This window comes from Tachysurus vachellii, chromosome 6, assembly GCF_030014155.1.
Source record: "Tachysurus vachellii isolate PV-2020 chromosome 6, HZAU_Pvac_v1, whole genome shotgun sequence".
In the NCBI taxonomy this organism is placed as follows: Eukaryota; Metazoa; Chordata; class Actinopteri; order Siluriformes; family Bagridae; genus Tachysurus; species Tachysurus vachellii.
In genome coordinates this window covers 55,001-73,805 of record NC_083465.1, presented here as the reverse complement: position 1 = coordinate 73,805, position 18,805 = coordinate 55,001, and the positions used below count along the sequence as shown (strand labels likewise).

General features: G+C 43.9%; 3 protein-coding genes across 3 annotated transcripts in view; 1 reads left to right on the top strand and 2 right to left on the bottom strand.

The window, feature by feature from the left end:
• The first annotated feature begins 335 nt into the window (after positions 1-335).
• On the top strand, positions 336-2,562 carry cdkn3 (cyclin dependent kinase inhibitor 3). The gene is made up of 4 exons (XM_060871529.1): positions 336-682; positions 759-1,138; positions 1,336-1,423; positions 2,164-2,562. Exons 2-4 carry the CDS (start codon positions 1,029-1,031, stop codon positions 2,281-2,283), a joined length of 318 nt encoding a protein of 105 aa, XP_060727512.1. The 5' UTR covers positions 336-682; positions 759-1,028; the 3' UTR covers positions 2,284-2,562.
• Positions 2,563-3,485: 923 nt separating this feature from the next.
• Positions 3,486-13,510, bottom strand: cnih1 (cornichon family AMPA receptor auxiliary protein 1). The gene is made up of 5 exons (XM_060871528.1): positions 13,345-13,510; positions 10,240-10,308; positions 4,352-4,464; positions 4,033-4,176; positions 3,486-3,752 (listed from the first exon to the last, which is right to left on the bottom strand). Exons 1-5 carry the CDS (start codon positions 13,423-13,425, stop codon positions 3,725-3,727), a joined length of 435 nt encoding a protein of 144 aa, XP_060727511.1. The 5' UTR covers positions 13,426-13,510; the 3' UTR covers positions 3,486-3,724.
• Positions 13,511-14,313: 803 nt separating this feature from the next.
• gmfb (glia maturation factor, beta) overlaps positions 14,314-18,805 on the bottom strand; it is a 6,460-nt gene continuing 1,968 nt past the window's right edge. The window contains exons 3-7 of the mRNA XM_060871526.1: positions 16,984-17,033; positions 16,735-16,784; positions 16,548-16,630; positions 16,374-16,447; positions 14,314-16,127 (exon numbers count right to left, since the gene is read on the bottom strand). Of these exons, the coding sequence (XP_060727509.1) occupies positions 16,056-16,127; positions 16,374-16,447; positions 16,548-16,630; positions 16,735-16,784; positions 16,984-17,033 (329 nt within the window). The 3' untranslated portion in view covers positions 14,314-16,055. The remainder of the gene's footprint in view (positions 16,128-16,373; positions 16,448-16,547; positions 16,631-16,734; positions 16,785-16,983; positions 17,034-18,805) is intronic.

Here is an 18,805-nt window from a genome sequence, read left to right as displayed (position 1 = left end):
ATTTGTGAATCTGTGCTTTTTGTGGTTTGGGTTTGATGTTTTTGTGTATAAATGTTAAGTCTTTGTATCTTTTGTAATGAATTCTTCAGTAAAACACGACTTGATTTTAAACACAATCCTGAGCAGCTACACGCCTTCACACAATCCACGTGATCAAAACTGTCACTGTCGTCATTAAAGGTTTAACCAATGATCGTCCGAATTGTCCCTCGTGGGCGGTGTCTCCGTGTCATTCTGTAATCTGATTGGCTGTTGTGGCCCGATGGACCCTTTTTTCAAAGATATCTGAACACAAGCGCGCTGGAGCTAAGTTTAGCTTCACTTTGTATTTTATACCAAATGTGTTAGGAGTGAATAATAGATTACATTAATGTCAACAACACTGTTAACAACTTTATTTAATATGTGTGTAGGTTATGAGGACCAGTGAGTTTGATTCCTCTGATGAAGAGGATTGTGGTGATGAAGAGTCTTACACTCCTCTACACATCTCCTGTTCAGGACACAAATAATCACTCAACACTCTGACACCTTAAAGTGGTAACCTGTGTGTGTGTGTGTGTGTGTGTGTGTGTGTGTTGTGTGTGTGTGTGTGTGTGTGTGTGTGTGTGTGTGTGTGAGAGCAGATTGTCCTTGTCGGTGGTTGAGTGCTCACAGTTCCTCGGTATTTGCTCTTTGCCAGGTAAACCTGTGTTTACAGGACATCACTGTGTGTGTTTTGGTGATGGTGATTTTTTTTTTCTATCTCATTCTCACAGGATGCAGATATAAGGGCATCAGGAGAAACTTGGAGAAAGATGTGGGCAAGTCTCTCTCTCTCTCACACACACACACACACACACACACACACACACACACACACACACACACACACAAAGCTAAGAAAGAGGAGGATTCTGGTATGACTGTGTGTGTGTGAGTTGTGTGCCCAGGGTGTACAGGATGTGTTTGTGTTATGTGAGAGTGCTGAGCTTGTGTGTTACAGAGTGCCATGTCTGTTAGAGTGTTACACTCGGTGTGGACTCAGCATGCACCACCTGCCCTTCCCTGATGGTGGCGCTCCTGAGCTGCACCAATGTACTTGCATCCTGGATGAACTGCAGCATTGCTTACACACCCAGCGACGCACCATCATCCAGTGAGTCACAAAGGGTGGGGTCAATTATACATGTCTGGGGAATTTATTATTAATAATAATACCAGTAATGTGGTGTGTGTTACAGTTGTTATGGAGGTCAGGACTTAGTGAGTGGTCCTGAAATTTATTTTCTATGTTTTTTATATTTATATATGTATATGAGCAGTATCCTTTTGCACACTTTACCTGTGTTGCAGTTGCTGCAGCTCTGTCTCCATGACACCCACTAATGCCATCGAGATCCTGAGAGAGCTAAGAGGAGGCGGAGCAATTCAGACTGTCAAAGTAAGGCCACGCCCTCTTGTTTGTTTATGTCTCCCAACATGATCATTTCTTATTCACTGCACACAAAATCTGTAACTCTGCTTGGCTGCACTGCCCACTGATGATGTCATAGCTGGTGTCTCATTGGCTGAAATCACCTACATGGTACATGACTGTAACTCTCAACTCATGATATTTAACTAGTTTAATATGTTAATGATGGAGGGGTCACGGTGGCTTAGTATGTTCGCCTCACACCTCCAGGGTCGGGGTTCGATTCCCGCCTCCACCTTGTGTGTGTGGAGTTTGCATGTTCTCCCCGTGCCTCGGGGGTTTCCTCCGGGTACTCCGGTTTCCTCCCCTGGTCCAAAGACATGCATGGTAGGTTGATTGGCATCTCTGGAAAATTGTCCCTAGTGTGTGATTGCGTGAGTGAATGAGAGTGTGTGTGTGTGTGTGTGTGTGTGTGTGTGTGTGTGTGTGTGTGTGTGCCCTGCGATGGGTTGGCACTCCGTCCAGGGTGTATCCTGCCTTGATGCCCGATGACGCCTGAGATAGGCACAGGCTCCCCGTGACCCGAGGTAGTTCGGATAAGTGGTAGAAGATGAATGAATGAATGAATGAATGTTAATGATGGCTCGCCTTAGTAAACTCATTACAAACAAGATGTATTCTACATTTGAGGATGACCTCGTCAGGCACAGGCCACACATCTCACATTATGTTTTCTTTATTTTCCTCTCATTTTTATTCTCCTGCAGCAGTACAACTTCCTGCATGAGTTTCGGGAGACGTTTGCAGCTCATCAGGAAACCAAAGAGTCCAGAAGAAGAGTCCACAGCCCTGCCCCTGGAAAACCTGACCCACCCCTCCATCTTTAACCGTGATTTATTAAGGAAGTGACAAGTCTGATCTTATTCTGCACTGATCTGAGATTTTCACATTGTGGGTTTTTCTGTTAGTATTATGGGATTGATTATGGCATTGCTTGTTCATGTGAACTGGTGGGGTGCCAATAGTTTTTAAACGGCCTTGTAGAGCATTGTGGTGATAAATCACATGTGAAGTGAATGTTGTGTTTCCCTCTAAACATCAACTGGAAACAGAAGTTCAGCTTCTCCTTCAGTCTTTTATTTCGTGAGTACGTACACACACACACACACACACAGATCTATACATGTCTGCAGTGTGTTTATACAGTTCTGTGCTCTCAGATTTCTGATGTTTATTTTTAATATTAAAAAATGAGGCTTCACACTGTTTGACTGAATAAATAAAAATGCTGATCAGGTCTGAAAGAATTCACAAAATCAAGTAAAAATTAAAATCTGAGCCTATGTTAGTAAGAAAGTGATTATGGCTCTGTGGGAAACACCAATAACCAATAACCCTAAGTGGTGATGTTTTAACTTGAGCATTTGTGAACACATGCTGATGTTAGCGGTCTTCTGCACTGTTGTAACATGGTGCACAGTCAGATCCTGATTAGACAGCAGTTCACGGTTTCTGATGTAATGTGTGTGCACATTTATACACTTATACTTATAGAAGAGACGTGTAGAATCTCACACACACAAGCTGAATTCCTTTATCAAATTCAGAAGCAATGTGAAGGGAAATCGTGTGTGTCAGGTCTCAGGTTAAGGTGAAAGTAAATGGATTCGTAACTGGGAATTATGAGCTGATCTGCACTTTTCCAGGCCACAGCTACAGTTATCCGTGTTAGAGTTCTAAAGCACTAATCAGGAGCGTACATGTGCACACGTACACACGCACACACACACACACCTGTACTAGAACAGAGTAGCATGAAGATGGCCAACACATTACTGACCAAGGCTGTGTGAAACTAAATATAAAATACAAATGCTGCTCATCACATGACCATAGAATTTAAAAGAACACGGCCAGAACCCCTTAAATCTATTAAAAATTATTTAAAGGCTTAAATTAAAAGAGCACTGCAGGGAAAATCCCATTAATTACAGAAAGGAAATGTTTTTGAAGGAAAAATAAAACCAAAAAAAACTGTTGGCACAGAAACATAACCTGCATCATGAAAAATAAATAAACAGTATGAAAATCAAAGAGAAAAAAATTACAAACTTTATTTCATACAAAAAAAAAGCAACAGCACTGTAATGAAAACCTGGGAGTCAATAGTGTTAAAGTTCACAATGTACTCTCTCTTCCTCTGTGTGTGTGTGTGTGAGATGCGCTGCTGTACCAATGGCCAACTCCATCCTGTATATTGTCCCAGAGAGTCCATTGAAACCGAGCCACACAGAGTCCAAATCCACACTGAAATGCAAACTGTGGAGCTTAAGAGCTCACCAACACGTAGATCATCCTGAACACACACACACACACACACAGTCAGTTAGTCATGGGCTACATCCCCAACACAGTGCTGTACTGAATAGTAGAAAGACGTGTTACCTTTACATTTCACTAGTGCACTAGTATGTGATTTGGAACAAGGGCCATGACAGTGTTGTGTCCTCAGACGCATAATTGTGAATACATTATTTCTAAACACTACATGCTGTACACCATCAGTTAGTGAGGAGTAATTAACTAACCCTAACCCCTGTTTGTGTATGAGAGTGAGTGAGTGTGTGTTTGCTGACCCGTAGAGATAGTAGAAGAAGGACAGCAGGTAGAAGGCAAGTTTGCACCAACCCTCCTTCTGACAGTACGCCAGAATATCAGCATTCATTATGGTGGTGGGATCGTAGAGTCCAGGGCCACTCATCACAGGCCGGGTCGTGTACCTGCAACACACACACACACACACACACACACACACACACACAACACTCTCACTGATAATATAGCAGCTCAACATTTCTGTTGAATGAAACAAACGTGTGTAGATAAAAAACAAAAGCAGATTTGTCCAGAATAAGCACTGTGATTGGCAGTGAGAAATGTGACCACTCCACCCACCTGTAGACATGATAGGCCAGCAGGGGCATGTTGAGAGCGAGGGTGAGCCATTCAGCAGCACAAAGGAACATCACACAGAAGAACACGTGTATCAGGTACTCAGGCAACACCAGCTGAAACACACACAGCATTATTCATAACCATAATCATGGTTACATGAAGGCCAACCCTTATTTGTATGATGATTATGATACTGAGCACACACACACACACACACACACACACACCCCTTCATTACATGACAGAGGAAGTGGAGAAAAGGCCATGTGTTGAGTAGGGCTATAATGGAAGTGTGTGCATCAGTCCATGAGAAGCAGGCAGGTCATGCATGTGTCAAAAGTGTGTGTTAGGATATTGTAACACAAACTAAACAAATTCACAATTAAACAGTGTAATAAACCACTGAAGCAAAACTACTGTACTGACTGAATTCCACCATCTATCTCTCTCAAACAGCCCCCCCAGCTCTCATTGTTCCCCCACCCCCACCCCCTGGTTTCATCTCGCCATCCCTGAAAACTGCTGATGTAAGGATGGAAAGATCTGTCCATCTGCCATCTCCATAGGTACTCCACAATGAAGTAATTAGAACTCTAATGTGCCAAAATACACACACACACAGAGCGACACACACACACAGACCGACAGACAGAGCGACACACACACACAGACCGACAGACAGAGCGACACACACACACAGACCGACAGACAGAGCGACACACACACACAGACCGACAGACAGAGCGACACACACACACAGACCGACAGACAGAGCGACACACACACAGACCGAAACAGACCGAGTCACTCACACACACACACACACACACACACACACACACACACACACACACACACAGACCGACAGACAGAGCGACGCGCGCACACACAGACCGACAGACAGAGCGACGCGCGCACACACAGACCGACAGACAGAGCGACGCGCGCACACACAGACCGACAGACAGAGCGACGCGCGCACACACAGACCGACAGACCGAGCGACACACACACAGACCGACAGACCGAGCGACACACACACAGACCGACAGACCGAGCGACACACACACACAGACCGAGCGACACACACACACAGACCGAGCGACACACACACACAGACCGAGCGACACACACACACAGACCGAGCGACACACACACACAGACCGAGCGACACACACACACACACACACACAGACAGACAGAGCGACACACACACACAGACCGACAGACAGAGCGACAGACAGAGCGACACACACACAGAGCGACAGACAGAGCGACGCGCGCACACACTGAGCGACTGACAGAGCGACGCGCGCACACACAGAGCGACAGACAGAGCGACGCGCGCACACACAGAGCGACAGACAGAGCGACGCGCGCACACACAGAGCGACAGACAGAGCGACGCGCGCACACACAGAGCGACAGACAGAGCGACGTGCGCACACACAGACAGAGCGACGCGCGCATACACACACACACAGACCGACAGACAGAGCGACGCGCGCACACACAGACCGACAGACAGAGCGACGCGCACACACACACAGACCGACAGACAGACAGAGCGACGCGCGCACACACAGAGCGACAGAGCGACGCGCGCACACAGAGCGACAGACAGAGCGACGCGCGCACACACAGAGCGACAGACAGAGCGACGCGCGCACACACAAAGAGCGACAGACAGAGCGACGCGCGCACACACAGAACGACAGACAGAGCGACGCACGCACACAGACCGACAGACAGAGCGACGCGCGCATACACACACACACACACCGACAGACAGAGCGACACACACACAGACTGACAGAGAGAGCGACGCGCGCACACAGAGCGACAGACAGAGCGACGCGCGCACACACACACACACACCGACAGACAGAGCGACACACACACACAGACCGACAGACAGAGCGACAGACAGAGCGACACACACACAGACCGACAGACAGAGCGACGCGCGCACACAGAGCGACAGACAGAGCGACGCGCGCACACAGACCGACGCGCGCACACACACAGACACAGACCGACACACACACAGACACAGACCGACACACACACAGACCGACCCACACACACACAGACCGACCCACACACACACAGACCGACCCACACACACACACAGACCGACCCACACACACAGAGCGACCCAGACCCACACACACACACAGAGCGACCCAGACCCACACACACACACAGAGCGACCCAGACCCACACACACACACAGAGCGACCCAGACCCACACACACACACAGAGCGACCCAGACCCACACACACACACAGAGCGACCCAGACCCACACACACACACAGAGCGACACAGACCCACACACACACAGAGCGACACAGACCCACACACACACAGAGCGACACAGACCCACACACACACAGAGCGACACAGACCCACACACACACAGAGCGACACAGACCCACACACACACAGAGCGACCCACACACACACACACAGAGCGACCCACACACACACACACAGAGCGACCCACACACACACACACAGAGCGACCCACACACACACACACAGAGCGACCCACACACACACACAGAGCGACCCACACACACACACAGAGCGACCCACACACACACACAGAGCGACCCACACACACACACAGAGCGACCCACACACACACACAGAGCGACCCACACACACACACACAGAGCGACCCACACACACACACACAGAGCGACCCACACACACACACCCACACAGAGCGACCCACACACACACACACAGAGCGACCCACACACACACGCACAGAGCGACCCACACACACACGCACAGAGCGACCCACACACACACGCACAGAGCGACCCACACACACACGCACAGAGCGACCCACACACACACACGCACAGAGCGACCCACACACACGCACAGAGCGACCCACACACACGCACAGAGCGACCCACACACACGCACAGAGCGACCCACACACACGCACAGAGCGACCCACACACACGCACAGAGCGACCCACACACACGCACAGAGCGACCCACACACACGCACAGAGCGACCCACACACACACACACACAGAGCGACCCACACACACACACACACAGAGCGACACACACACACACACACACAGAGCGACACACACACACACACACAGAGCGACACACACACACACACACAGAGCGACACACACACACACACACACAGAGCGACACACACACACACACACACAGAGCGACACACACACACACACAGAGCGACACACACACACACACAGAGCGACACACACACACACACAGAGCGACACACACACACACAGCGACACACACACACACACACAGCGACACACACACACAGCGACACACACACACAGCGACACACACACACAGCGACACACACACACACAGACCGACAGACAGAGCGACACACACACAGACCGACAGACAGAGCGACACACACACAGACCGACAGACAGAGCGACACACACACAGACCGACAGACAGAGCGACACACACACAGACCGACAGACAGAGCGACACACACACAGACCGACAGACAGAGCGACACACACACAGACCGACAGACAGAGCGACACACACACAGACCGACAGACAGAGCGACACACACACAGACCGACAGACAGAGCGACACACACACAGACCGACAGACAGAGCGACACACACACAGACCGACAGACAGAGCGACACACACACAGACCGACAGACAGAGCGACACACACACAGACCGACAGACAGAGCGACACACACACAGACCGACAGACAGAGCGACACACACACAGACCGACAGACAGAGCGACACACACACAGACCGACAGACAGAGCGACACACACACAGACCGACAGACAGAGCGACACACACACAGACCGACAGACAGAGCGACACACACACAGACCGACAGACAGAGCGACACACACACAGACCGACAGACAGAGCGACACACACACAGACCGACAGACAGAGCGACACACACACAGACCGACAGACAGAGCGACACACACACAGACCGACAGACAGAGCGACACACACACAGACCGACACACACACAGACCGACAGACAGAGCGACACACACACAGACCGACAGACAGAGCGACACACACACAGACCGACAGACAGAGCGACACACACACAGACCGACAGACAGAGCGACACACACACAGACCGACAGACAGAGCGACACACACACAGACAGACAGAGCGACACACACACAGACAGACAGAGCGACACACACACAGACAGACAGAGCGACACACACACAGACAGACAGAGCGACACACACACAGACAGACAGAGCGACACACACACAGACAGACAGAGCGACACACACACAGACAGACAGAGCGACACACACACAGACAGACAGAGCGACACACACACAGACAGACAGAGCGACACACACACAGACAGAGCGACACACACACACACAGAGCGACACACACACACACAGAGCGACACACACACACACAGCGCGACACACACACACAGAGCGACACACACACACACACAGAGCGACACACACACACACAGAGCGACACACACACACAGAGCGACACACACACACACAGAGCGACACACACACACACAGAGCGACACACACACACACACAGAGCGACACACACACAGAGCCACACACACACACACAGAGCCACACACACACACACAGAGCCACACACACACACACAGAGCCACACACACACACACAGAGCCACACACACACACACACACACACAGAGCGACACACACACACACACAGAGCGACACACACACACACACACACACACACAGAGCGACACACACACACACAGAGCGACACACACACACACAGAGCGACACACACACACACAGAGCGACACACACACACACAGAGCGACACACACACACACAGAGCGACACACACACACACAGAGCGACACACACACACACACACACACACACAGACAGACAGAGCGACACACACACACACAGACAGACAGAGCGACACACACACACACAGACAGACAGAGCGACACACACACACACACACAGACAGACAGAGCGACACACACACACACACAGACAGACAGAGCGACACACACACACACACACAGACAGACAGAGCAACACACACACACACACACACACACAGACAGACAGAGCAACACACACACACACACACAGACAGACAGAGCGACACACACACACAGACAGAGAGCGACACACACACACACACAGACAGACAGAGCGACACACACACACACACACACAGACAGAGCGACACACACACACACACAGACAGACAGAGCGACACACACACACACACAGACAGACAGAGCGACACACACACACACACAGACAGACAGAGCGACACACACACACAGACAGAGAGAGACACACAGACACTTTTCAGGATTCTTCTGATTGTCCACTGCCATGAGAATGACCTGTACTAAACATAGGAGCGAGAGTAAAGCACTACCGTGTGTGTAAAACCATGCAGGATGAAGCTACAAATGAGTGTTACATGCTGTCACACTCAGATTCAATGGAAATCACATGACATGCTGTGATCGTCTGTACGTCACACCCCCCATCCACCCACACACAGCTGAGCTGTTGTACCAACCTTCAGCGCGAGCCTGACTCTCTTAATCTTTTTCACCCTCTCAACTGTCTGTGTGTCAAGCAGAGAGGAAAAAGAAGAAAAACCAATACAGAGGAAGAGAAGAGCAGATAGTTAGAGTGAGTGTGTGAGTGTGTATGTAAAAGTCAGACCTCACTGAAGATTAGTACAGCTATTATTGGTGCAAGCTAGTGACCAGTCAGAGAGTACAGTGTTGCATGCAGTCTCTCTCTCTCTCACACACACACACACACACACACACACACACACACACACACGTCAGCACACTCACCGGGTTTAGTGTGTTACACTGGTCTATAGGATTCTTGTAGTCAGTCTTTAGCTCATCAAAAGCAATGATCTGTAACACAACAACAGCATTGTATAATGAAAAAAGTGTTTAGTTTCTTTATTCTATAAATAATACTCAAAATATTACGGTATTTAATGATTAATAATAGGTATGTTTACAATGAGTGAACACTTGACACAGGTGTTTATTACACTGGACACACAGTGACATACAAAACAATTAATAAATAAATAAACCTCAAAGGTAAATTCCTGTAATACAGAAAATGAAGCTTTAGGAAAAGTCTTAAAATAATATTAAATTACATTTATTTATATTGTGCTTTTAACAATGGACATTGTCTTAAAGCAGCTTTACAGAACAAACAGAATACAAAAAAAATCATATTATACAACAATTCCAGGTTCATATTAGATATTTTATGTGTTTGTATTTATCTACAATGAACAAGTCTAGCGACTGTGGTGGAAAAACTCCCTTAGATGGAAGAGGAAGGAACCTTAAGAGGAACCAGAATCTAAAGTGAACCTCATCCTCATTTAGGGGACACTGGAGGTGTGATTATAAATATACAGTCTGGGAATTGTGTATTTATTTGGAGATTGTTGTCAATATGCAGAATAAGTCTTGAAATAATATGCAGATCCATATTTAAATATGCGCATACCTTTATTATGGTTAAACACTATGGATGAGGAAAAACAGACAGTGAGAAAAAAAATACTTGAAAAAAGGTTTTTATCAGTTACTGGCCATTTTTACATCCAATGCTGCAGATATGAGCTGTTAAGGGATAATATTTGTTCTATATTTTAAATCTATATTCTATTTTTCTATATACCATTTAAACTGTTTTCCAGTCTGTGGAAAAGGGAAGCGATGCGTTTTAGTGAGAACAACAACACAGATCTAAAAGTCTAACTTAACCAACAGAATGTTCCAGAAAGGGTTGAAGAAACAAACTGGTGATAGATCAAATTTATAGATAGATAAGATATATAACAATAATAATTATTATTATTAGGGCCCGAGCACCGAAAGGTGCGAAGCCCTATTGTTTTTGCTCGGGTTTATTATTATTATTATTTTTTTTTCGGCCAAGGATTCCGATCGCATCGATGTGTTTATTGTGAGTCCCGGGTATAGCGCCACCAACAGGCCCCAGGAAGTGTGTCAGTCACAAAGGTGGATTTTTTTGACAGCTGCATGCAATGAACTTTTAAATACTCCTCCTAGAGGATTCATGCGATTGAATCCAACAGTGGTGAACATGATGCCGAGACACTGTAGATGATAATTTGCGAAGGGATTTTTGATATCTCGAACGCTGTTCCCATGGTAACACGTCAAACTTTACTTTCATTTTCAGGCATATTTAAGCTCTTGGCATGCACTTTGGGTGCCTTAAAATGCTTGAAAACACCGGAAATTTGGCACAGACGTCAAAGTCGTCTGCCATTAGGACCGGTCAAAGGCTAGAACATAGGCGTGGCAGTAGGGCTCTGTAGCGCCCCCTGATTTGGAAAAATAAATATTGGTGCACAGATTGGCCAAAGATGTACGCACATGTACGAGAGTTGGTATGTATATAGATCTCATCGACCCGAACAAATTTCACAATCAAACCTATTAGCTCCGCCCAATGGGACGTCGGCCATTTTGGATGGTTTCAAAAGTGCCTGTGGTGAACTTTTAAATACTCCTCCTGGGACATTCATGTGATTGACATCAAAAGTGGTCAACATGATGCCGAGACATTGCACTTGCTAAATTGCGAAGGGATTTTTGATATCTCGAACGGTGCTGCCATGGCGAGGCGACTAAGTTATGGCGAATTCAGAGAAACAGGAAGTGTCTTCTATCTAAGGCAAAAAAATTTTTTATTGTGATGACACACTGTGTGTATGTTCGGCCAAGGATTCCGATTGCATCGATGTGCTTATTGTGAGTCCTGGGTATAGCGCCACCAACAGGCCCCAGGAAGTGTGTCAGTCACAAAGGTGGATTTTTTTGACAGCTGCATGCAATGAACTTTTAAATACTCCTCCTAGAGGATTCATGCAATTGAGACCAGACTCTCAGGGCTCTAAGGACTGTAGGGGTGAAGCAGTGCAGTAAGATCTCAGGGTCCTGACCACTTAAAGGGTTAATAACAAATAAAGCACTTTAAACTAAACCCTATAATACACCAGCAGCCAGCCAGCCAGATAGATGGATGGATGGATGGATGGATGGATGGACGGACGGACAGACAGACAGCTAGACAGATAAGAGGTAGATAAGAGACAGATAGGTAGATAGATAGACAGACAGATAAAAAGATAGACAGACAGACAGATAGATAGATAGATAAGAGACAGATTTGCATTAAAACATGACCATTATCTGATATAATAAACTTAGCTTAACCGCAAGCATTAACTGATTAGCAAGAACTCACCGTCTCATGATCTGAGAAATCAGCTGTTAGTCACTTTAGTTAATAAATGATCCACATTCATGTGATTCTGCCTTAAGTCGCGTTTGGTGCAGTTATAAAGTCCGGACTGGGCCTTAATACACACTAAGTACTAGTGCGGTATAACAGCGCCCTCAGTGTGTGATGCACACTATGTAGTGCACTAGTGTTTGTGTGTGTGTGAGTGAGTGTGTGAGTGAGTGAGAGAGAATGAGTGTGTAGTGTGTGTGTCTGTTGTGTGAGTGTGTAGTGTGTGTGTGTGTGTGTGTGTGTGTGTGTGTGTGTGAGTGAGTGAGAGAGAATGAGTGTGTAGTGTGTGTGTCTGTTGTGTGAGTGTGTAGTGTGTGTGTAGTGTGTGTGTGTTGTGTGAGAGAGTGAGTGTGTAGTGTGTGTGAGAGAGTGTGTGTCTGTGTGTGTCTGTGTGTGTGTGTGTGTGTGTTGAGTGTGTAGTGTGTGTGTGGTGTGAGAGTGAGTGTGTAGTGTGTGTGTGGTGTGAGAGAGTGTGTGTGTGTGTGTGTGTGTGTGTGTGTGTGTGTGTGTGTGTGGCACCATTCAGCCCTCAGCCACATCACACATCGCTCTTGTATATTTATTTACTTTTCAGGTTTTATAACGCATTTACTTACGTGCCAGATGGCGAAGAAGATGAGAGCCGCCGTCAGCAGCAGAGCGAGCATATAGCAAAAGGCCGCGAATGTGAACGCCATGTTTCCTTTAGCTAGCTATAGCGTTAGCTACCTTGGAACGAACCCAGAGCCGTTGTTGCCTCACGCCGAAGAGCGCAACTGCGCATGCGTGGTGAATATCTTCTCTGGGTGGCTATGAATCGTCGGTTAAAAAAAAAAGAAGTCACGTACACCAAGCGTCATCTCGCGAGACTTTAAACAAACATCTGTTTATGATCTTGAGTGATTCAAAGCAAACACCTATTTCAGGTATTTTTTTGTGCATCAACAATTATTCCCAGTAGCAATAAATTATTAAATGCATTAGTTTTCTTCCATTAAATTACCAAACACTTTGAAGGAGAAGGGTTAGGGTTAACCTTAGGGTTAGCCTAACCCCTAACCCCTAAACTTAGGGTAAGCCTAACCCCTAACCCCTAAACTTAGGGTAAGCCTAACCCCTAACCCCTAAACTTAGGGTAAGCCTAACCCCTAACCGCTAACCTTAGGGTAAGCCTAATCCCTAACCTTAGGGTTACCCTAATCCCTAACCTTAGGGTTAGCCCAACCCCTAACCCTTAACCCCAGGGTTAGCCTAACCCCTAACCGCTAACCTTAGGGTTACCCTAACCCCTAGCTCCAGGGTTACCCTAACCCCTAACCCAAAGCCTGGGATACTTCCTGTTTTCCCAGCTGGAATGTATCAGTGTTTTTTCCTTTTTTTGTGTTTACACAAAAGCTTAAGTGATGAATAGTTTATAATATCCATCATCCTCCACCCTGAACTTTCAGACTGGACATGGTGATATTTAATAATATTTAAGACACATAAATCCCTTTGAATAATCTTTAAGAACAGATGTACAGCTAATATCCCAGTGAAGAAAGACTCAAAGATGGCGGAAGCGTTAATAAATCCTCCAGCACGAGTTTGTCATGAGCTGTAGTTTTATTGGGAACAGTGGATACATAAGACATTGTAGAAACCATGGAAAAGTACAAATATTCACAAGCCAAAGACTGAAATATTCTAAACATCACAAACATTTAAAACCCAAAACACCTGAAAGGTAAAAAACACACAAATCACTATTTTCTTTGAATCTAATCACATTCACAGGTTTAAAGACTGACATCATTGTATGGTTTATTATATAAAGAGAATATTTTATTGACTGGATCAGACAGAAACGATACTCTGTGTGTGAGTGAGAGAGAGAGAGAGAGAGAGAGAGAGAGAGAGGGGGCAGACGAAGATGATTTAAATGCCTGTGTTTAGTCAGATGAGCTGGAATGTGGTGTTTAATTAGTGTTATAACTGTGCTATAACCATATAAATACTAATGCTGTAGACCTGCATATCTCAGTAATCACATTTAGCATCACAAGAGATAATGAACAGTACATGTGATTTATCTGGAATGTAATGGATAAATCTGAGCCGCTACACTAACACAGTGCACCAAATCTTGGCTCCATCCCAAACACTACAGTTGCAGCCTGTGGTCAATAAGACTTCCAGTGTTCATGTAGCCTGTCTGTGTTATCCATGATAAACTGGGAAAGGTAAATCAGATTACATCACAGAGTGACACAGGATTGGATACAATCAGTAATTCTGGAACTCTATCACTCACATTAATAACAAGGGGGCATGATTCAATCTCTTCTCTCAGGTTGTAATAAAGGGCACTAAAAGGAAGGGAACAATGCTAGGGCTCTTGGGAACTGAGGGGGCATTTTAGTCCAATGGTATACAACAAATCACTTTCTTATCCACTTCCTCACAATATAAACCTTTACACCTTTACATTTCTTCCGTTATTCTTGCTGATTTACTTTCCCTAGCTCTGAAATGTTCCTTATTTTCTTCCTCAATGTCTAGTGTCACTAGCTCTCAAGTATCTCCCACTTTTCTTAGTGTACTTATTTCTGCAATTTTGACTAATTTTGAAAAATATTTTGCTCTAACATCTTAGATATTGGCTCATGTTAAATGTCCCTGGTTTAGTGAAGTATTGTGCATTCTGATTGGCCGAAAGCTGCAGTGTTTTTTTTTACCAAGAGCGCACACATGCATGCTTGCACGCATACCCTTTCGTGCGCACACACACACACTTTTCGTTGCGTTCGGTTTCTTTGGCTGTGTCCCAAACTAAAGCATTTATATTTGATGGTTATCTGCTGTTAGAGTACACATGGTGCATGTTCTCTGCATGTATTACCATAGTGCACTGGCAGCGTCGGAGATTCCAATACTGATACGAGTGTGTAAGTGTGCAGGTTTGGTTTCTTTACATGTAATGAGCAACTGGGACACAGACGCACGTCTTCAGTCAGTGATGTTATTGAGAGAACTGTGACTAACACGATAACCTACATCAGTGAGGAGTTTGTTTATCACTCTCTGCTCACATGTGGAATGCCATGTTTAAACTTTTCCTAAAAAACTAAATGAAAATGTGAAAGATTTATGAAATTTTAGGTGTTTGTAAGACATGTGGAAGTGTGGTCAGAGTCAGATTCTGTTATCTGCGTAGCATTCTTTATAAAAACACACAAACAAACACACACAAACAAACACGGGTTAGTGTTAAATGGATGATGGTTTCCTCTCTGAGGCGACATAAAGCCTTGTGTTCATCATTGCTGAAATAGGATTGGACGTTTTTTTAACGAAAGAAGCCGAGTTTCTCCCTTAGCCACTCCTCTGTCAGATCCTCTGTGTTTCTGATCTCAAACACCTGCGCACGTGCACACACACACACACACACACACAGATCAGAGAGAATATACACACTCACACAGCTTCATCATCTTTATTCGTACAGGTCCCGAATCTGTTCTCAACGCTACCTAACATCTTCAGAGCCCTGTTCTTACTAAAATATCATCCACAATAAACAAATAAACTAAATCATGCTGTTAGACTGCAAAAACAGCAGCTGAAGGAAGTTAGCATAAGTGTGAGTCTGTGTTGTTGCACTAACCTTGGTGAGTTCCACCGTCTGAACCAGTTTGTTTTTACTTCCAGCGTACATCATCTGCTGCTCTGGTTTACAGCCTGACAGACACACACACAATCAAAGACATGCAGTAGCATTAGCTGTGTGTGTGCGCATGTGCATGAATCAGAGTGTGTAGTGTGCGTGTGTTTTTTTTACCAACTGGGCTGGAGAAAATAAAGCAGAGGGGATACGACACTCGTCCATCATCATGTTGATATTTATAACTGTATACTACAAATGTGTTCACGTTAAGGATCCACTGCACAGATGTGGGTGTGAGTGGGTGAGTGAGTGAGTGAGTGAGAGAGAGAGAGAGAGAGAGAGAGGGGATAGGAAAGGATATCTAGGCTGTCTCTCTGGCAGTTCATCCTTCAGTTCATCAGGAGAAATGTCCTACAATTGCGTGCACACACACATTTACGTGCACACACACACACACACACACACACACACACACAAATACATGCACACACACCTTCATGGTTAGCATCTTTATGACAAACATTTCATTTCAAATGTATAAAAGCCCAAATATTTAAAGATCTACTGCAGGTACTTGTATTAATGTCATCAGACACACACACACACTTACTTCATACTCCTCATCCAAGACCACCAGCTGTCGATCTTTATCAATCTTCACTGCAACAGAAAAATAAGTGATTACTATAGAAAATGTGATTATTAGTGTGTGTGAATATTATAGTGTGAATATAGTGTATGATTATTATAGTGTATGATTATTATAGTGTGTGATTATTATAGTGTGTGATTATTATAGTGTGATTATTATATTTTGTGATTATAGTGTATGATTATTATAGTGATTATTATAGTGTGTGATTATTATAGTGTGTGATTATTATAGTGTATGATTATAGTGTATAATTATAGTGTGTGATTATAGTGTGTGATTATTATAGTGTGTGATTATTATAGTGTGTGATTATAGTGTATGATTATAGTGTATGATTATTATAGTGTATGGTTATTATAGTGTGTGATTATTATAGTGTGTGATTATTATAGTGTATGATTATAGTGTATGATTATAGTGTATGGTTATTATAGTGTGTGATTATTATAGTGTGTGATTATTATAGTGTATGATTATAGTGTATGATTATTATAGTGTGTGATTATAGTGTGTGATTATTATAGTGTGTGATTATTATAGTGTGTGATTATTATAGTGTATGATTATAGTGTATGATTATAGTGTATGATTATTATAGTGTGTGATTATAGTGTGTGATTATTATAGTGTGTGATTATTATAGTGTGTGATTATAGTGTATGATTATAGTGTATGATTATTATAGTGTATGGTTATTATAGTGTGTGATTATTATAGTGTGTGATTATTATAGTGTGTGATTATTATAGTGTATGATTATTATAGTGTGTGATTATTATATTTTGTGATTATAGTGTATGATTATTATAGTGAGTGATTATTATAGTGTGTGATTATTATAGTGTATGATTATAGTGTGTGATTATAGTGTATGATTATTATAGTGTATGGTTATTATAGTGTGTGATTATTATAGTGTGTGATTATAGTGTATGATTATAGTGTATGATTATTATAGTGTATGGTTATTATAGTGTGTGATTATTATAGTGTGTGATTATTATAGTGTATGATTATAGTGTATGATTATTATAGTGTGTGATTATTATAGTGTGTGATTATTATAGTGTGTGATTATAGTGTATGATTATTATATTTTGTGATTATAGTGTATGATTATTATAGTGTGTGATTATTATAGTGTGTGATTATAGTGTATGATTATTATAGTGTATGATTATTATAGTGTGTGATTATAGTGTATGATTATTATAGTGTGTGATTATAGTGTGTGATTATTATAGTGTGTGATTATTATAGTGTGTGATTATAGTGTATGATTATTATAGTGTATGGTTATTATAGTGTGTGATTATTATAGTGTGTGATTATTATAGTGTATGATTATAGTGTATGATTATAGTGTATGATTATTATAGTGTGTGATTATAGTGTGTGATTATTATATTTTGTGATTATAGTGTATGATTATTATAGTGTATGATTATTAGTGTATGGTTATTATAGTGTATGATTATTATAGTGTATGATTATTATAGTGTATGATTATAGTGTGTGATTATAGTGTGTGATTATAGTGTGTGATTATTATAGTGTGTGATTATTATAGTGTATGATTATGTGATTATGATGTGATTATGATTATAGTGTATGATTATATGATTATTATAGTGTGTGATTATAGTGTATGATTATTAGTGTGTATGATTATAGTGTATGATTATTATAGTGTGTGATTATTATAGTGTGTGATTATAGTGTATGATTATTATATTTTGTGATTATAGTGTATGATTATTATAGTGTGTGATTATTA

Coding starts and splice junctions, on each gene's coding strand:
- cdkn3 (XM_060871529.1), top strand. CDS start 1,029: ATGCACCACCTGCCCTTCCCTGATGGTGGCGCTCCTGAGCTGCACCAA. Junction 1,139..1,335: donor CAGCGACGCACCATCATCCA/GTGAGTCACAAA, acceptor CCTGTGTTGCAG/TTGCTGCAGCTCTGTCTCCA. Junction 1,424..2,163: donor GAGCAATTCAGACTGTCAAA/GTAAGGCCACGC, acceptor ATTCTCCTGCAG/CAGTACAACTTCCTGCATGA.
- cnih1 (XM_060871528.1), bottom strand. CDS start 13,425: ATGGCGTTCACATTCGCGGCCTTTTGCTATATGCTCGCTCTGCTGCTG. Junction 10,309..13,344: donor TCTTCTTCGCCATCTGGCAC/GTAAGTAAATGC, acceptor GTTGTGTTACAG/ATCATTGCTTTTGATGAGCT. Junction 3,753..4,032: donor TTCTTCTACTATCTCTACGG/GTCAGCAAACAC, acceptor GTGTGTGTTCAG/GATGATCTACGTGTTGGTGA.